This window comes from Microchirus variegatus (assembly GCF_963457635.1).
Source record: "Microchirus variegatus genome assembly, chromosome: 14".
Taxonomy (NCBI): Eukaryota; Metazoa; Chordata; class Actinopteri; order Pleuronectiformes; family Soleidae; genus Microchirus; species Microchirus variegatus.
The window spans coordinates 19868266-19889935 of record NC_139815.1 but is presented as its reverse complement, the minus strand read 5'-3'; the positions used below and the strand labels follow the sequence as shown (position 1 = coordinate 19889935).

General features: G+C 40.5%; 1 protein-coding gene across 1 annotated transcript in view; it reads right to left on the bottom strand.

The window, feature by feature from the left end:
- Positions 1–21670, bottom strand: part of ush2a (Usher syndrome 2A (autosomal recessive, mild)) — a gene marked incomplete at both ends in the record, with an annotated part of 202896 nt that overhangs the window by 170129 nt on the left and 11097 nt on the right. The window contains 6 exons of the mRNA XM_083900586.1: positions 1319–1540; positions 3789–4018; positions 4585–4774; positions 4995–5096; positions 6050–6113; positions 11610–11745. Coding sequence (XP_083756712.1) covers positions 1319–1540; positions 3789–4018; positions 4585–4774; positions 4995–5096; positions 6050–6113; positions 11610–11745 — 944 coding nt within the window. The remainder of the gene's footprint in view (positions 1–1318; positions 1541–3788; positions 4019–4584; positions 4775–4994; positions 5097–6049; positions 6114–11609; positions 11746–21670) is intronic.

The window sequence follows — 21670 nt, the reverse complement described above, 5'->3', positions numbered from 1 at the left end:
GACATGCGGAGGTACACAAAAGCACACGCGCTCCAGTTATTATTATTTTCTCATGCCATTTTGCCTGTTTACACGCTTTATTAAGAATTAAGAGGAGCAGATCGATGCGTAATGAAAGCGAAGGAGGGATGATGAGGGATGCACAGACGAGATTTGAGCAGCTCTAAATCTCCACTTCTCCTACTTCACTGTAACAAGCTGCTAATTAAAACAGCTTAGAGGGAGGGGGAGAAAGAGTTAGAGATGATTGCCTCCTGCATAATCCCATAATTACCTCAGTCATACAAAACAGTCACTCTGTCAGTCTAATGAAGATATGTGTTCACAATTACTCAGAAAGCTCGGCTGAAACTCAACAGTCTGTGTCAAAATGTTTTTCTGCATGTCGAACTGTGATCGCACATTTATAACAAACCCCGAGAATCAACCGTTTATTTTAGACAATCACAGCACTTGGACACGTGATTCAAGGGGTTTTTTATTTTGTATATGTATAAACCTCATCTGGGCCAGTATTTAAGTACAGTATTTCTAAAGTAGACATATTATTATACCCTATTTCTCCAAGTTGACCTAGTTCCCTGGTGTCCTAATGAACATGTCTGTGACATGCTTTGGTCAAAACACCTTAAGGATGAAGCACCACAGCAGTTCAATCACCCTGCCAAAACAGTCCTGTTCAGAACGCTCAGTTTTGAGTGCCTGTCTCTTTAAATGCAAATGAGACACAGGAAACTACGTCAGCGCAAACTGAGGCTCCGGCAGCTAACAGCAGTTAGCATTTGGAAAAGCCATCATTTGCCGACTGTAGCCGGCAACTTGCCGTCATATATAACATGTATCCACTGGACACGTAAATCCTCTGAGGCTGGAAGTTTGTGTAGAACTCTGTGCTGCACTGTGCAGCCAAGAATAGAACACTTCTCCGACTTCCACTATTAACCTCGCCTGCACTCTCGCATTTTTAGGGACAAAGCGGAGCTCCGCGATTCAACAATTCCAGGAATGTCTCATTGTGACGTCACAATGAGTGCAGAAGTCAACATCGTGTGTTTTATCTCCTGTACTTAGACTGAGGTGGACCACAAAAACATGAGTGAGTCACCTTTTTTCACACTTTGCTGACTCATAGGGCCTCCATAGTCCCAAATATAAGTATTAAAATGATTAAAAAGTTGATTTTGCATTAATATGTCTCCTTTAAAGCAAATTTGGCAATTAAAATGAATGCCCTAATTCGTAAAATGTAGTCAAGCAGATGCTGATCTGTGTCAAGACATAGCAAACAAACCTATATGTATTAGAAAACACTGCTCACCTGCCACTGACGGTGATCTCACTGACGGCGTAGTATCTGTGTCGCTGATTCACAGCAGCTGCTCTGGTGTGGTACTGTCCACTCAGGTGTATCCTGACCTGGGTGGCCTGTACCATGTCCTGCAATGCGGGGGTGTTGTAGAAGTCATTGTAGCCCGGTCTCAGGTTTGGCTGCGGGGTCAACAGGCTGAATGTGACGTTCCCACCTGAGAAGGGCACGTCACTGCAAAACAGGGACCGTGAAAAGCACATTGAACCGAACATGAATTAGAACTGCATGTTAATGTTTGGTAGTGAGAAATAACAAGATTTGTTTTTTCCACTTTTTCATTTCAAACACGGTAATGACTTCTGTGATCATTCACATTGACATGGTTGTTAAGCAATACAGGCACTTGAATTTACTAACAACATGCAAAGGCCTGCTTCAAAAAGTTCTAACTTTGGTGTAGTTTCTTGGCAACACTGCCCCCCAAATGATTTCTGATGGTACTGCGCCGTTATGGTTAAGCGTTGGTTCCATAAGATGAAATGAAACCCAAACAAACAGAATGCTCAACTTACTATGGTAGAGGATTAGGGCCATGTGTGAGTTGTTTTGGTAAACAACATTTAAAAAAAATTAAATAAAAAGACAAAATTCTGTGAAAAAGTCAGAATTCTGTGAAAAAGTCAGAATATTGAGCAAAAGTTAGAATTCTGACTTACATCTCAAAATTCTGGTCTCAGAAGTCAGGTTGTTTAGACTTAAATTTTGTTTCCAGATTTTTTATAAATATAATAAATATAAATAATAAATATATACATAAATATACATATATATTTTAAACTAAATTTCACAGCTTCACAATTACCCTAGTGGCCAGGCTACTGTACATAATATAATACTGCACATCAAAACTGACCATAAATGAACTATTACCATTATTCTGCAGCATTGGAAGGATGAGAATCACAAACAACAGTAAAACTGTGATTCACATGAAATCAGTGAGCTGCTCTTTCAGGACTTAATTAATTTTCCAATGCTGAAGAAAAAAAAAAAAGCACTACTTGATTCGTAATTATCAACCGTTTATGTCACGGGGTGTTTTATTGTGTTGCCAGTGTCAGCTTCTATTGCTCTTCGTGCCAATTTAACGAACACTTAGAACTGTGCCAGGGAGCGGATGTGTGTGATATCATTTGTCAGTCAAATGACAAATGAAAGCAGTGACTTAATTATCTGTGATCTATTCATACCTATACCATCTAGTGCCAACCTAAGCCTTGATACGAGCAGCGATGCCAGGATTTAGTGTGTGAGATTGTGCGTGTGTGTGTGTGTGTGTGTGTGTGTGTGTCTGTGTGTTTATATTCCAGATCCATTTCTCTATCCAGTGCCAATTGCCTGTTAGCGGTCATGTGCCAAGGCAACGCTGCAGGTGGTTACTGCCTTAATGAGAGAATGTGTATGTGTGTGTGTGTGTGATAATTGTGTCAAATGGCTATAATGGTTGATCTATATCTTTTGACTCGTTTCTCTTATACAGTACATATACTTATTTTACTATTGTATATGTACAGTATTATAGAGCTACAGTGGGCAGGAAGAACTTCTGAAAAAGCTCCAATGCTGGTTTCAAGCCATCAGTACGGTGGCCTGGAAGTGCAAACCATTATTAAGCAAGGCAGTCAGAGATGGCAGACTTCACCCTATTCAAGCAACAAGCCCCTGGCGGCCTCTGTTGGTCATATTGGCAAGTGCAAGTGTGGAAGCACAAACAGACAAACAGACAGACAGACACACAGAGCCACCAAAAACAATACTTCAATCCCACTACGTAGGGTGAAGTAATTACCCACCACTTCCTTTCAACCCAACTTTCAAAATAAGACTCATTCCCACGACTTCTAATATCAATCGTTTTCCATAACATTCACTGTATTCATTAATTCTAACAATGTCATTCCACAAGTCTCATCTTGGCAGTTTGTATGTTAAATAGTACAATCAATATTATGCATCTTACTGTCATTAGAAAAAAAAAAAAAAAAAAAAAAGAATTGACCACTCAACTTTATCACTTTCAGCACCACCGGAACATTTGGTACATTCCCATTCTACGGAAGAGGATTAGAACCAAAACAGCCTGACTTGACTTGAGATTAAAGTCAAAATTCTGGCTTCATAAATTTAGTTTGGGATTTGTCATAGTGCTTCACGTTTTGCAACAATGGTTTGCACTTCCAGGCCACCATACATCAGCTTTCCCCGTGTACTTTAAGTACACAGAGTTCAAGTAATCGACCACAGAACAGAACAAGACTGATCATGCTCATCATCCTCACCCTGCTTTTCATGAATAAGGAAGGAAAATGTAAGGAAACTCACTTTTTAACATGCAGGAACTAATACAGTAATATAGATTATATTTTCAGTTTATAGTGAACCTGTATCGTGTTCCTGTGTGTTCACACATCATACCAACCTGGGCAGCTGCAGACAGTTGACGGAGTCCGGCGTCAGTAAGGGTCCGTCGTCCTGCATCTCAAACACACTGCAGTTTCTGGCCATGTACTGCCAGTCTAACCAGGGTTGTTCTTTGGTGCTTCCATTTTCATTGTCAGGCTCCTCTGTGAGGTCGAGCCTCCGCCTCCGCCTCTGGATGAGAACAGATTCAGGCAGGAGTCCTGCAAACTTCACTATAACATAGAAAACCTGGAGAAGAGAAAGGTACAAGTCAGCAGGGAATGTGTGTGAAACAAAACTTTATTGATCAAAACCTGGTGTATGAACAACCAAAAAAAAATCTAATATACATAGTAGTTTGGTTGAAAACCTATCCCTCACATAACAAACACACACACATTCATACAAAAACACAGAGAACTCAGTCGTGTTCGTGTGAGCTACAAACCATAGTTCAACTTAAGTGTGCATGGAAACAAACCGAGTGTGTGCTAAGTGTTATCTGTCCCACTACAGTGCCGTCTGGGACAGTGGGTTACACAGCAGGGAGTGCATTAAACCACCAGCACTACTCTCTCTCACACATACACACACACAGTGGGCTTTTATCTGGCGACTAGATTTGAGTGACTTCGTCAGGACAGCGGACAGCTCCCAAAAATCCTGCCCATGCTCACACACACAGACTTCAACCTCAAATAATCAATAGATTGAACAGACAGAAAGGTGAGCAGATTTATCCACACATTGCTCAAAATCTGCAACATATATGGTCTATTAGTTTAACCGAGGTAATGCTATACTTAGAATGTTACCTGGTATTGTCCATTGGCCAAATCAACAGTAATCGTCACTCCGTCGTCCAGTTCCTGTGTCGTCATGATCTTAGAAAGCCACGCTGTGCCCATGTCCTGATCATTGACATAACTGAGCGGATGAGCGTTGAGGTTCAGTCTCAACACTCGGTCACTGGTGGTGTCCTCAACAGCATTAGGGATACAATACCTGGGAGGAACAGTGACAGGTTTTAGGTACAGTAAAACACAAACAAAAAGTTCAAATGAAGAAAACTATGTTTTTGTACATTTTTACAGTTTTTCAACAATCATTGGGAGGGTAAGTGCAACCCCAATACCTCCAATAAACTGTACATGCAAAAAAGTAATAATTTCTTTAGCTTCTTCTTTTGCTTACAATTGTTTATGTCATTCATGTCATACCGTACCTCTCAACTAAAGGGTGAACCCTGGGGTGACTGGGAGGACAGCGACACTCTGGTTGGGCATGAAGTTCAGGTAGGACTCCTGAATACAACTCCACTACTTCCCTGTTCAAACAAAAACAACACTTGTGTATTATGTCATAGCCCCACCTCTCTCTTGCTCTTGCATTTATCGTCGCTTGTGTTAGGAGTTTGTTTTGTCTATTTTCTAATTTTCCTTCCTTCGTCAACCTGGCTCGTCTCTGTGATTGTATACATTTTAATGCAAATAACGCTTTACATAACGCCCTTTAAATAGGGCATATACCAAGCCTGCACACGGCATTCTGCACTACCGCATTAAGAGTAATTTTGGGGGGGTTTGTGTTGAAGACAGTTCTTGAAAATATGCCATGTTTACAGATAAATACTAACCTTTGACCATGTTTTATAATGTAAATCCATCTAACCCAACCCTGCTCATCTGGTGGGAGGGGCTCACATCGTAAAGCGTTAGTATTTCACCACCCGACCAGAGGATGAAGATCGACAATCAGCCTTTTTTTTTTCCTGGTGATCCCACGTACCCCAGCTTTAAATCTTAAATAAGGTCTTATGAGTCATCATAACAAATTTTAAACGCATCAAACACTCGCAACTTGTAAGCTCCAAGTCCTTATTGTGTGCACTACATGACTAGAAAATAAACACTAATTGCCTTGTATTGAGTTCTTGGGGAAAATCCTCTGGAAGCAGTATGGATCACCAGATGCAAGGATTACTCCTCTTACCTCTCACTATCTTTTGTTTCATCATTCCATATTGCTCTTGTCTCCTTGCAGCTTTAATCTAAACAGTATCACTGTACATGTCTACCCTCTTTTCCTTTTAACTGATCCATCTTAGAAGTTTGACTTCCTCTGCTCCGGCTGTGTAAATCACAGGTCACCTTCCATCTTCCAAATAACCTGGTCTTTCACAGTATTAGTTTCCTTTGGTCCTTTAGTGATCCATCCCCCCTTTTCCTCTGTAGAACGCTGCTCATTACCTGTTACTCTGTCTCAGTCCATCCAACTCACCTGTTGGTCAGAGTGGCAGGATAAAATCTAAAGTCCTGCATCCACCCAATAAACTGATTGGAGCCTGGAGAGATGAAAAAGAGGAGGGGGGAGAAACATCAAGACTGTGTTAATGGGTTTTACTCAAAGAAAGTGAGCGAGAGGATTTCACAGTATTTAGTAGATTATCTTATCGGTTTCTTGACACCGGCTAAGTGAGGCTCCTCACAGCTGCTTAAAATGACAGAGTTCATGGAGAAAAAAAAAAAAAAAAAAAAGCTGATGAGAATCTGTTGCCTGGATCCTGAGCTTCATTTGAGACCAGGACAAAATAGGCCTGTCTCAGGATAACAAGGTATTAACCACAATTATTTTTACTCTCCTTGGCTGGAATTACTAATTTTAACCAATTTAAAAACCTTTAAGCCTGAAAACTATAGAAATTAGGGGATAAAGGAGCTTTCAGGATAATGCCGGATGAATCTTGTATTCACCAACAGTTTGATCTTACTTTATATTTAGATAACAAGAAAGATCAGAGGTCATTTAACAAAATGTGGGGTCGTATGAGGTACTCATTCATAGTCAATAATAGTCAAACAGGTGACTGTACGTATGCTCCCAGTGCAGAGAAGTAGGCGAGCAGGCAGATGTGAGCTCAGTGAAACACGACTGCAACCAGGTACAACAGATTTAATCATCAAATAAAAGAGCTATCTGAAGAATTTGCTCAGCGCTTTACCTGAAACAATCCTTTCCAAGAGAATACAGAGAGTTTGTGTAAATGCGTACAACTCATTCTCTCATGCCAGAGTCCATGAAAATTGCAATTGAAGCTCACAGAACACAGGAGCTGTCGTCCACTGCTGCCTTCACCAGTACGTTTGTGTCACTTAGAAACAGCTGAATGTTTTGTCTGCTGTGATGCAGAGGAATGAGTGGTTTTCAATGCAAAATGTGCAGTTAAATTACATTTTATTCAGAGCAGAAACAATTAATCAATTATTAATCAATTACTAAATTAATCGTCAATTCAAACTACCGGTTTGAAGCTTTTTTCGTTATTATTAAAACAAGATTTCTTATTGTTTTACTTTCTTAAATGTGAACATTTTTTTAGTTTCTTTGCTCCACAAAACAATTCGAGAACATTGTCATTTCCACTATTAAGTGATTCTTTGTGAAGTGACTTTTTTGGTGTCGTTGCCATTCAGGGAGACAGAAAAACACTCTCAGCTAATGTACACGTACACTGTGACTAAAGAGTGTCCCCATGTTTTCAGATACACATGGAGATGTGGACCACACATTCCTATTTTACACATGCATGAACAAAGGAAAGCCTCCCACACCTCTCATTATAACCATATACACAGAGATACCCCACAATGATGGTGGTCCAATGACAGCCACAGTCTTTCAGTGTCCAATCACTGACAGCAGCTCTTAGAAAACACGGATAGAACCTGTGCCATGTCTATCTTTGTGTGCATATGTGTCTTCAGCTTTCCTGAGTGTATTCCAAAAAAAAAAAAAAAGAAAGACACATAAAACATCCTCCCTTTAGAGGAAAAGTGTGTCTGAATGTTTTTTTTGCATTTGAGAGAGGCTTTTCTATGTTTGGGCCAACTTCAGTGTGTGTGTTTGGGGGTTTATGAGTGTGTAAAACAGCGCGTGAGTGAGCGAGTGAGTGTTATGGGATCTGAGTGTGTTGGAAAAGTGTGTGGCTGTGCAGCCTCAGGCTTTGGCTCAGGATTTCTTTAGCGTGTGGAAATGGGATTATGCCTTCCTCTGAAAAGCACTCTCTCTATTGTTACAGGGATGATGCAAGGTATAAGCCTTAATTCTCTCTTCTCTCTGTAGGTCTCTGTCTTTTTCTCTGTGTTTCAAACATCCCTCTCAAATTCATCCTCTTTGTTTTTTTTAACGTTATTTAAACTGATGACACTACAGGATCAGGCTTTGCTCTTGACTCTTTTTTTTTTTATCCGCATGAGGATTTTACCATTTCCTTGAAGTTATCTAATGGTGATTAATTATTATTACTGATGCAACAGCAACTCTATTTGAATAAAACAGGTTAGAAATTTAAAAATGTTATTAAACCCGGGCCACTACATGCAGCCCATGGCCAAGTGGAAAGGGAACTTGGTTTGTAACTGGAGGGTTGCCAGTTTGAGTCCCCACCAGGCCCATTGATCTCCTTCCAAATTCTGGGGAAGTTTCTAGTAGAGGATGGGTCAAATGCAGAGAAGCATTTGCCCAGGACTCGTTTTATTTATGTACACTACCATTCAAAAGTTTGGGGCCACCCATACAATTTTGTTGTGTTTTCCATTAAAAGTCACACTTTTATTCATCAAAAGAGTTGCAAAATGAATAGAAAATATAGTCAAGACATTGACAATATGAGAAATAATGATTTTTATTCAAAATAATAATTTTACCCCTTCGTCAAAGAACTGTTTTCAGCTGTGCTAACATCATTACACAAGGGTTTTCAAGGGTTTTCTAATAATCCAATAGCCTTCTAACACGATGAGCAAACACAACGTACCATTAGAACACTGGAGAGATGGTTGCTGGAAATGGGCCTCTATACACCTTTGTAAATATTCCATTAAAAACCTGATGTTTGCAGCTAGAATAGTCATTTACCACATTAACAATGTAAAGAGTGTATTTCTGATTGATTTAATGTTATATTCATTGAAAAAAGGTGTTTTAAAAATAAGGACATTTAAATGTATTTATTTCGACTTGTGATTTTAATTTCAATACTGTTTTCCAAGTTACTGTTTTCTAATTTTTTTTTTTTTTTTTTTTTTCTGACAATGGGTGGGAAGGGACAATGGTTAATAATGGTTCATAGGAGCTATTTCACCTCAGTTTGTTTGTTATTGCTTTTAACACATATTTTGTAAGACTTCCTGCTGCTAACTATTTTATAAGATTTTGTGTATATACTGTATGTGTTATATGTTGCTGTATGTGAACGGAAAACTTAATAAAAAGATTAAAAAAAATAATAAAAAAAAGGACATTTCTAAGTGACCCCAAACTTTTGAACTGTAGTGTATGTTGCTTTAAGTTCACTCGTGATCATTAGCCTTTGGTCTATTTTTTGTCTGTATATGTATTGTATAGAGTCCCTGACGTGACGTGACTCGGTCCTCCATGCAAAAATGAACTGAACTGGTGCTGGATCCAACCTGTCAGGGTTCACTGAGCATTTTAAAACCACAGAGATTTAGTGATATTTCATAAAACTTAACTTAAACTTATCATGCCCCCGGTGTGCTTTTTTTTTTTACAAGTTTGGAAATAGCCGGACATTATAACGGACCTGCCATATACCTGACATCTTCAACTTCCCGATTAAGTTCCCTTCATGTGACTCCAGAGAGTCACTGAAAGTTTACAAGAGCCTGGAGGGAAACAAACGGAAGCAATCTGGCTTTGCGATTCACATTCAACTCAGTCTAGCAGCTAAAAATAGTGTTGTTGTCACTGGACGAGTGGTAAGCATCGCATAAGCGTCACATTAGCATTAGCAACGGGCAGCGTCGCGTAAATAAGTCCAGCATTTACAGAGAGAACTGAATCTTTGAATCTGTGGGGATCCGGTAAAAATGTTTTGGCCTTCTAGGGAACAATAGTGATCTATAATCTTCACTTTTATGATGAAAACAGACTGACGAAGAGACAAGTTGTGACATGTTGCCTGATTTATAGATCTATATATAGAAGTGAACAGCGTAGTCGCGGGGCTTCCCGTCCCACAACGTATCCACTTCAAAGTCCTATACTGCTCACCTTCAAAGTCCTCTGTAACCAGGACCTCTCTTACTTCACAGAACTTCTCCACTCCTACACACCATACTGCGGCCTCTGGTCCTCAGACCACCACCCATGGACCAAGCACAAAACCTGGGGCGACAGAGCCTTCTCCATTGTAGCCCCCTCCCTCTGGAACTCACTACCCCAATCCATACATAACTGTCTGACCTTTCCTCATTCAGATCACTCCTCAAGACTCCACATTCATGAAAAGCGCTATATAAATGAAAGGGATTATTATTTTTTTACCTTGTTATATACCTTGGTTGTGTGACATCAGCTACCGGAGCTCTATACGATACAAATGGTCAGATTATGATAAATGACAGATTTTAAAGCCATGTTTTTCTTCTCTGAATGAAATTGTTGTTAATTTTTTGGATTATAGTACAGACACCAGCTTCTTTAAGATCTTAGACATTGATTGCCATTGTTGCGTGAGGAAGATTTTCAGCAAATAAGACAGAGAAAAATTACATTTTGTTCTCTTCTCATTGTACTTTTCACTCATACACGCCGTTTTCAGTCAGCAGGGAGCCGTCCAAAAACAGATGTAGTTGTGAATCAATACATCTGATCAGCATTCGCATAATCAATCCACTGATCAGAATTCCAGACACATCCCCAGTTTCAAAACCCCCCTCCACACACACACACACACACACACACACAAGCTCTCCCCTGAGCCGATCATTTGTATCGATCATGCCCTCTGATGTGATCTTCAGCTGATCAGATGCTACCTGCGGTGAACTAGAGATCAATGCCTGATAAACGAGAAGAAAAACACTCGTTTATCACACAGGAGATGAACGGATATCATTTTTCTCTCAATTTCTCTGCTATTGACTCGGAGACGGCTCCCAGGCACCGCCAATCAATCACAGATGTGTAGCTGAACGGGAATAAAATGCTGGGAGGGAAAAATAAAGATGGAGGAGCCATTGACACCATATTAAGATATACAGACATAATAAATTAACAGGTCATTTTTTATTCAATTGGAGGGGGAAAAAAACAGACATTGGTTCCTGTTGAGGATGTTTCTTGTTCAATTATCAGTTTGAAGCACACTTAAAACTGATCATTGAATAAGAAGTGCCGACCAGCCATGATGTCACCATGCCATTTTGGCATTTTGAAACCATTTAAACCAGAATAGACCATTTTTGGAGGATCAGGGTTTACATCTGCAACCATTCACCCATTGGTCAGTAATGGCTGTCAATCACGCAGTGTCCATGTCCTACAGATACATGGCCTGATTTACAGTGTATTTCACTCAGTAGACATCATGCTATATAGAGAAAGACATGAAACGTATGATTGAGACTATAACCTCAGACGAACAATTCCTGGCGTAATAAATCAATTGAGAAGTTTGCTAATTAGTGGAAGTTAAAAGAAGTAAGGCAGAGTATACGTACATCCATGCTGCTTTCTAAGGTTTCACCATTTCAGTAGATTGGGTGAGGTCAAGGTCAAGGTAACTTTATTTAGACCCGATGATAGATTTCCTCTCATCCTCTGTAACTGTCTGGTACTGTAGGGATTCTGGGTTAAGCTATGGTTCTCCTGTCAGCCTCGGTTATGGGTGCTTGTGCATGAATAAATATCCCATTCAACAAACATGATCATGAGGTGATTTAAAAGGGTAGGAAAATGCTAACGACTGGCTTTGATATATCAGAAAAACAAAGATTAATACATTTTGTGTAGGAAAAAAAAAAAGGACTTTTACCATTCGAGCTCCGTCCCACCCACATGGCTCCATCCTCGGTGACGTCCGAGAGTCTGGCGTTCAGAGATTGTGTCCCAAACGGTGTCCCATCCTCCTCCAGCCCGTTCAGGAAAAGACTGACACGTCTGTCGTGGACCTGGAAGTCAGTGTTAAGTTTTACTGTGCAAAATATACATATATATAAAAAAGCAAAACTATAGCCTATGTAGGCTCTTTTTCCGGTTGTGCAGAAATCTGGCCCATAATGGAAGACTTTGGCCAATCACAGGACAGAGAGTGTGATTCTATTGGCTGTTCTACTAAGTGGACGCATCTACATGTCCTTCAAAGGAAAGGTCACTCTTTGGGCATTGGCAACAAATGTAAACACTGCAAAGCAAACGATAAAAAAGGACAAAAAGTCTGAAATAGTCAAACAATAAACAAAATGAAACACAATAAAACACATCGCAGAGCATCAAACATAGCGATGTTACAATTGAATTGGGTTTCATGAGAAGCATCTGTTTCGTGCTCAGGACTCTGACCTGTAGATGAGATCAGCCTAATACAGCTTTTAGTATAAGCTCGACACTGAATTACTATTTTTTTCTGTACCTTTTCCGTGTACATTACATTACATGTCATTTAGCTGACACTCTTTTATCCGAAGCAACTTAAATGGATCAATTCTCACATCTGAGAAAGGCAAGTAGCATTAAGGGCCTTGGACACTGGGTATTAGCTGACCTGCCCTGACCAAACCCCAGCCCTCCACACCAATGTCTGCAGACTACACCACTGAGCTATACCAGCTGCAGGAGAAGCATGAATGTGAGAAAGCAGTAAATACATTTGGATGAGGAAAGGAATATTGGAGAAAGACAAAAATGCATCATTAAATTCTAAATCAAATTTGACATGAGACAACACTGGATTTATATTAACAGGTTTCATATATATCTAGGTTTCATCATGAGACCAAGTCTCATGGGGGCGCAGCGATGCAGCAGTGAAGACTGAGTTTACTCTCTGTGAGCAAGCGAGAGCCACCTGCTCTGCATGTCCATATCTGCATCTTGTTATAAAAATGTATGCACATACTATGCATGCCAGTGTGTGACCATGTGTGTCTGAATTATACATACAGCTAATCTTCCAGCTCATTTCCCCAGTAGCAGAAAGAGCCTCGGGCTAAAGCGCCTCAGCCGCAAATTAGCTTTCTGTTTGACCAAAAAAAAAAAAAAAAAAAAAAAACTCCTCTCCACTCGGCTCGCTGTTACCGATCTGCTGCATGAATATTAAAAACTGCAAAGCAGACAACGCCGTCAAAGCGCGAGGAAGCTCCCTGTAACATCAAACTCGGGCAAAAAAAAAAAGAAAGATATGCTTCCATAATAGGGCCCTACCTCACCAAAAAAAAACTTTAATGTGCCCTGTCCCACTCTCTCCCCTTACCCCGAATCCTGTGTTTGGTAAAACACCCTGTGGGACGACTGATAAACGTCTTACTAGAGTTCCCTCCTCTCCTTCTTCTTCCTTGCTTCTCTTCCACGCTGGTCCTCTTCGCCGTGTCCTCTCTCCCCTTCACCGAGTCATTTCGTTTCCCTTTCTGAGCCTCCTCTTGATTTGCTCCCTCTCTCCCTCTTTTTCATAACCATATTTACCTTCTTGTCCCTCTCAGACAACCACCACTCGCCCGCTCTCATCATCATCATCCTCCTCCTCCCCGTCTCTTCTTTCCCCCCCTCATGTTTATCTCGCCCTGTCGCTCTCACTTGTTGTCAGCTCTTTAGGGAAGTTAAAAAGGTGTGAGGAGGGAAATAAGTCCAAGTCCCAAAACGCCTTAAGGGGATGAAGGTAGGTGCAGACAAGTGTCTGCCTCTCAGAGGATAGTTAAGACGCCCAGACAGACACTTTCATGATGCCTGATTGAAGACTGGCAAGCGCTTTAGAGCACAAGAGAGAGTGCATGAGAGAATAAGGGAGAGAAAAAAAAAAAAAGGAGACAGGTGGAAAAAAAAAGAAAGTGTAAGAGAAGGAGCAAGAGGAAGAAGGGCCTTCCTCAGGAATCGCTAAGCCAGAGAGCTGTGCGACTCTTGGGGAGATGTGAGGCAGTTGTCAGGCCTGATGTAAATGAATCCTGAAGCGATTCATCCTCCTGAGCTGCCACGTGCACTTTTGAAACACTGCCAACTCCCCTTTGTTGGCTTTCACAAACACTTTCCCTCCATGTTTCATTTTTTTTCCCTGTCCATCTGTACTTTATCTCCTCCTTACCTTTGCCTCCCTTTGTCGGCGCAACTTCAGAGTTGTTTTCGAGAACGGAGGCAAGAAGAGTCGAAAGAGAATGCTTTAGCGTCTCATTTAAATGATGTCCACTAAGTCCAGAGGAGAGGAAACGACTACTTTAAACTCTCTTCTTACAGATATGTAATTGCTTAAGACCCTTTAAATAAAGCTGGTGCCATAGATATACAGACTGAGCCCACAAGTAATGACAAAGTTTAGTTTAGGTTTTAATATGAAGGGTATGAAGTACAGTGTGTTACAGCTTGCTGAACCCTCACTAAAAACTTGAAGTGGAAACTGAAAGGTGAGATGATTCAGGGTTCAATCCTGGGACAGGTCGGATACTGAATCTTAAGCGCTTGTGCTCCCCGTCACCATTCATCGCTCCATTAGTGTCTGGCCTACGATTAGATTCTGCATTCCTACAAAGCCAAGACCAAAGAGAAGTCTATTTTCTCGCCAACGTCTGCCTTTCTGTGACTCTTGGATGTAAACTTTAACACCATTGTCTACAATTACAATACGTTACCTCCTTATTAAATATATTTCCTCCAAATTCGTAAACGTTTCTGTGCTTTGAAGCGACGCGTCCCTGGGCAGTGCCCACCCCACTGGCACTGTTACCTCCTAAGCCTCTATAAAAGCCCAAGAAATCCCTGAGTGGAAAGCTTTTAGTGATCTGTGAGCCTGGCATTTTGAATGAAGCTCTTCTCGATTTTCACACTGCGGCCAAAGCCGTGGCTCAGCACACACACTGTGGACAGCAGTGTTTCTTCTTCTAAGCTCAGTTCATACACTGGGGCCAAAATGAGTGGAGCGGGAGAGGAAAATATGATTGATAATAATAAAAATAATACATGTTTAAACAATCTGGCACAGAACAGCTGCCTGCACTGTAGGATTTGAAGAAAAACAGCAAGAAAGTGAGAAAAAGTACTGAAAAAAAGAATGATTAATGGATTGTTGATGACTTCCAATGGAGCATTCGCATCAAATGTAAAGTGATTTTTTTTTACTCAATGAGATTACCCTGCAAAGTCGAGCTATTTTTCCCTTAATCGATTGATCTGTTTAATTATTATCTCGATGAAGTCCATAAAATATCAGAAAATGTTGAAAAATGGCGGAAATTACGATTTGTCCGACGATGTTGTTTTGTCCACAGGCCAAAATTGATTCAGTTTTAATGAACCCAGAAAATATTCACATTTTAGACCCTGAAAAATCAGGAAGTTTATTTTAATTTAAAAAAAAATGGTAAATAATAATGCAAAGACACAAAGTCACTTTACTTTAATTAATAATCTTATTTGTACTGGGCCAAATCACAACATACATGACTCTTACTGGACTGTATGACATAGCTTTCAAAAGTAAAATTGATCAGATTACATTTGATGGAAAGGAATTATTTGTGAGATTGTGTTCACTCCTGTTGGTAAATAAATGATCCTGTGGCCAAACTAATTCAGCGTGTGTGTGTTTGGCAAGTACAAAAAGGCATCGTTCTTTCTTGAGCCGAGGATTTAAATCAGGGGTCTGTGAGCTGCGGCAACACTTCCTGTTTCTTAAATCCAAACGGTGCAACATCCTCTGTCCATAACTCCCAAAAAAGCTGAAGAAAACTTAAAATAAGCAGTGTAATGTAAACATAAATGCACAAACACAAGAATATAAACACAGAAAAGACCCGTGTCATTTTGTCTTGAAACAAACACTGAACGATGCTTGAGATTCATTTTCAGTACACATCATCCGGATTACCTTACTGCAAAATGAGGAATACAGCTTCCCAACAAAAAAAATATAAAATTCATGTTTAGTTGTCAGATTCTGCAACCGAATCAGAGAAGAAATTATTTAGTTGCCATAATGAAAAGCGAGATAGGCCGTGACGTGACGCAGAGTGCTGGGTATTTCACAGAGACAGCTGTCACACGCGTAACTCAAGTGTCAAACTTAAGCATTTCAGTTTATTTACCTGAGAAAAAAAACATTTTCATTCAAAGTTGCCAGACATTATCCGGGCTATCAGATGTGCAAAGTGTAAAGCTGGAAAATATTTACAGTGCAATAGAGCTGCAGATGTAAGAGCCTGAGGAGTAGACAGGTAGAGGTCAAATAATATTAAGGAGCTCTGATGTCCAGTACTGGGAACCTTTTGTTAGGTTTCCTGTTGTCTAGTGCGGTCAAAAAAAGACAATGATTTCTTATAGAAAAGATCACAGATTGGAATCATTTTAATTTCAGAGATGAGTCACAATTGACTTAACCTTTCAATCGTTCTTGTTGCTCTTCTTTTCCTCTCACTCTAAATCTAAATGATGCATCTTGCAGAAAACAGTCTAAAAATGAGTTTTATTTATAAGTTTTATCCATGATTAAAACAAGATTACAAGATTGTTTTAGCTTCTTAAATGTGAACAATTTCTTAATTTATTTGCTCCATAAAACGTAGAAATCAATCATTTTGGTTTGTGGACAAAACAAGACATTTGAGAACATCATCATTTCCAGGTTTGACAAACACTGATCAACACGTTTTAAAGGTCTCATATTATATCCTGATTCTCCAAGTTAACCTAGTTCTCTGGTGTCCTAATAAACACGTCTGTGACATGCTTTGGTCAAAATACCTTAAAGCTCACATAGAGTGGTCCTGTTGCACATATATGTTAGTTATGGAGGTCTACTTACATTTATTAACTTGTTTTTATGGTCAAAAACCTCCTAGTTGCTGTAAACGAGCGGATAGAAATCTGTCTTTTCTGACGCTGTTCCCCAGCCGCGACATTTCAGACTGAACTCTCACCCCCAGAAGACAGACTGTGTTGTGATTGGCCAGCCAGAGTAGAGCCTTCCCAACTGTCTTGTGATTGGCCAGTACCCGGAAGTGACAGATTCAGCACACCAGCTCTCAGAAGCGCAGCTCCCCCCTCTGGAACGGTGGATGCACTGCTCCTCATTATCAAAACAATGTTTAAAAATAGCTTCTTCACGACTCCCCACAGCAATTCCTTTTATGATTTTGACCCGGAGTCAGACCCAGAGTCAGAAGACACTGTCGCTCGTGAAACACCTCCACAACGGACGTTATTCTTCTTCTGCAGTTCAATGTACGCAACCGAATGTGCCCGGACTAGTGCCCGGACTAGTGCCCGGAGCAGGAGGATCTGCTGTTCCAGGGAGAACTGCTGTTTACGTAACCGGACCGGGTTTTTACAGAGATCTCGCTGAGCCCGAGATTACAATAAAACACAGTGTTCTCAACAATGGCTGAGCTGTTTGTTTTGAACCTTCAGGGCTTCTTAAACAAGGTAATGACGCAGATACACACTAAAAAACAGTTAAAACGTTAATTGGAACTTCCAGTCTAGGTCCGCTTTAAGGATGAAGCACCACAGCAGTTCAATCCCCGCGAGACACAATTCCAGGAATTTAGCGCTCTGTGACGTCCCAGTGAGTGTGGAAGTCAACATCGCGTGTTTCATCTCCTGTACTTAGACTGAGGAAGACCACAAAAACATGAGTGAGTCATCTTTTTTCACACTTTGGCGACTGATGGGAACTCCAGAGTCCCAAATATAAGGATTTAAATGATTAAAAAGTTGATTTTGCATAATATGGGACCTTTTTTGTGACATTTTATAGACCAAATTGTGAAAACAAACTGACAAAGGTTTTGCATCCTCTGTCATTCTGCCAGTGAATCTCAGAGTTAAGGTACTGTATATCTTTGGTTTGGAGGAGAGGAGAAGCATCAGGTCAAGAAGTCTGACGCCTTCCTCTGCTGAGTCGACCTTGGGGAGGACTGTGTCGTCGAGTTATCGGTCCTTTGCCCCAGTTAGGTTCGGTTCAACAAAGATATGACGAGGAACACTCTGAGGACAAATGATGGGTGCTGGGGTTACACAGAGGCCTTTGTGATTTGCCACTTTCAGCTGCTCTATGCTGACTTGTTAGGAGTGTAAGTTGATCATTTAAAGAAGGCCAAATGATAAGAAGTTTTTCTCTTACAAAAAGCGATGAATCCTGGATCAGGTTATCATGAGGAGGATCCACACAATCAGGATGGTAGGATTTTAGCGCATTCGCCAGCCACTGAATTCAGACAGTGCAGCAATAATCTTCTCTGTCAGTCCTCATCCCGCCCTGTTTTCCTGAACTTTCCTGAACTTTACCCATCTTGTTTCTCCTTTAACGTCCACGACTCTTCCTCTCTATTCCCACATATTCAGTCTCACCCAACTGTCTCCCCTCAGCTGTGGGCTGTACTGCCCTGTGACTGACTGTTCACTGATAACACACCTCATTCCCAGAGGTGGACGAAATACATTTACTCATGTGTATTTGTGTATTTTGTATTTTTTAAGTACAATTTAAAATTTTGTAGGATTTTGTATTTTACTTGAGTATGTATTGACTCAAGTATTGTACTTAGTTACTTTATAAATCCTATCCGTTACTGAGTAAAAATAAAAAACACAATGAAGACCTACAGGGGGAAAATATACACCAGAACCGGATGAATGATGATGTGATTAGCACCAGCACTGGCACGTGAACATAGAGGATGTGCCAAAAGTGACGTAATATTTTATATATATAGTTATATATATATATATATATAGTTTTGGATTTCTGACCCATATTTCTACTACCCTCACACCCCACGCAAAGTAACTAAGTAACTTTAACTTAAAGTACATTTCAAATGAACTACTTTTTACTTCTACTTGAGTGCATTTTCAGATGACTACTTTTACTTCTACTTGAGTAATATTTCATCAAAGTATTGGTACTTTTACTTGAGTACAATATTTTAGTACCTTTTCCACCTCTGCTCATTCCAAAAGCCAGTGGAGCTTTGAATGTGAAACATTTGGATTTTATCGGCAATGAGATACGATTGGCATTCACTCCCGGGTCAGATGACCCAGTGATGGACACTCAGTTTTACTCAGCTAGGATTGGTTGATGGAAACATGACTCTGGTGTGAACACACTCCTCCTGCACTATACTTCACTGTGGTGGTACAGATGCTGATGGTAGCAGGAGGTTCCAGAAAAAGTCCAGAGTGGTTTTGGTGGACATTTGTGTTCGCACATACACAGGCCAGGCCCTCCAGACATTTTTCCCTGTGTGATGTGACTTCATGCATCCACAGCTCTCCACTTCCAGGCTCATTGTCACCTCTCCCTCTCTCTCTCTCTCTCTCTCTCTCCTCAGCTGTGATCACACCGCCTTCTCCTCGTTATTCACCCTCTGAGCCTCTCCCACCGTCTTCACCCCCCCCCCCTCTGTACTCTCTCCCTAACCCACGGTGAACTGTTAGCAGCTCTGATGTACGGCCAATATTCCGTCTATCATATTAGCAAAGCTGCAGTGTGTAAAGGAGGAGATAGGTGAAGGAGAGAAAGGACTAGAGAGAGAAAGAGAGAGGGAGGAGGAGGAGGAGAAGGAGACACATTTGTTCTACTCATCCCAGCGCTAAAAGATGCAATTACCTCTCACAGCATATTATCCATGTTTTATACCAGCCCAGGGCCCCATGCCTTCGCCTCACCGTGCTCACCCTGTGTAAGGCCCATATTTTAACACTAGCTATGACAGTTTATTTAAGAAAAGAAAATTGTCCCCAGGGAGATGGAGAGGGGGGAGAAAGAGAGAGAGAGAGAGAGAAAGAGTGGGGGGAAAAGAGGGGAAGGACAAAGAGGGTGGGGGAGGAGGGCAATAAGAGGGGGAGAGAAAGAGAGATAGACGAGTTAGGGGGGAGAGAAAGGAAGAGAGAGAAAATCATCTTCAGGGGGAAAAGAATCAAGGAGGAAAGATAAAGGGAGGAAAATAGGTGTGTGTGTGTGTGGGGGTGGGGGGGGGGTAATTGTGTATAAGGTGACACGCCAACCTTTTAATAAAGACCATAAGTCTTGAAGTCTTTTTCTTTCTGTGCAGAGAGACATTCACGAGACACACACAGAGAATCCTGCTGTGAAAACAGTCATATACTGAGGAGAAGAAGAAATTTAGATAGATCCAAATAAAATACAGTTTAAGCCATGATGGGATGTTACTGCCTTATAATGGAGTTTTTTTTATAATTCAATATTTTCTTTTTTAAATATATGTTTATTCACATTTGAATGTTGATCATTAGTAGATTCCTTAAGATGTTTGCAAATGTTTTCAATAGATCCTTGTTCAGGGTGATGCTGACTGTTATGATAGAAATTTTTTTGAATAAAGTCATCTCACTTTCAAAGTGCATCTAGGCAAATAGATCATTTCCTCAATTTCAAAAAAAATCTCCTGTAAACCCTGAAAAATCCACTTTAATCCACTTGAAAAGCACACATACATAAAGTTTGACAGATTCATGCATTCATTCAAAACATAGTCTACTGTTATTGTGATTCATTATATCCTGAACATCAAAGTACCGATCCAAATTTGTCCGTCACATAATTTAAACTCTGACACATTTGCTTATCTGCTGATATTAAGAGCCAACCTGATTAAACAGAGTGGCCAAACTCATATCCAAAAAAAAGAGGTTAAGAAGTAGAGTTTAAATGATCAGATAAAAACATCCTTATCTCTTACAGCTTCCTCCATGTATGTCAGGCATTTTAAGAAGACATTGAGTGTCAGACAATGATCATTTAGGATGTCAGGGCAGGATTGTGGCAGTATCAGCCAGTACTGTTAAACTGTAATAGCAAATGCTGTAAAAAAAAAAAGCAACTTGTCCTGTAGTACAGAGACTGTGCTTCTACAACAGTTAGCCGTGTTGTGACAATTTCACAGAGCGAGAGAAAAGATTACTTTGTGCCACTTGAAAGTGCATGTGTGTACAATGCAGCTGAAACTATGAGAGCTGCGTGGATGTTTGGAACAAACGATAGCCTAAGAATAGGATACTCTGACAAACACAAGGCAACAAGCACTTTGAATGATGCTGTCTGAGCTACAATGCAGTAATGATGGAAAACAATTGTGTTTTTGGTGGGTTCATTATGAAACTGTGATGGGACAGACAGAATATAGCAGGCTGCCACAGTCTTTATAATTTTTAGAGGGAAACACTTTTCCACAATACAGTTCTAGCCCGACTTGGATAATAAAATATGACGTGGACAGACTGCTGCCCACTGATTGGTCAGAGAGTGTCGTCGCTGGCGGATTCACAAGCGTGACGACCGACAAGAATCAAACCTAAAAATGCTGAACTGTAGATCGTTAAAAAGACTTTTACAATCCTGAAAACATGCGTTAATCTAAAACATTTAGCAAGGACATTTCTAAAATCTTAATATTGAACAGAGGAGTCTCGTGTATTTAGCCCAATCACAACCCGTTCCCGCAGTATTTTAACTCAGTCAGAACGAGTCTGTGCTCCAGTTTGAGATGGTTTATGTCACATTTTAGCTCTGCTGGGAATGAGACCATCAACCCTGTATTGTTAGTGCCTCCTTTTCACCATTAGACTACACCACTGGTATAAAATACTTCTGTAAAATAAAGTTAATTCAAGACAGACAATCCCAAACCTCACCACACGTACAGTACACACACCTTTCTCTGTCTCACACCATGTAATTGATGCCAGTCTTTTGCCCTTTTGCCTTGGATGCCAGCAGGCAGAGGGCTACCATAGAGGTGTCCGCTTCACCCTTACACAATAACCTTGCTTCACCTTCACACACATACTGTACATACATCACTACCACACACACACAAACCTCTTCAGTTTGTCCCTATCACTGTGGGCACAGCAAAGAGAAAACCCTTA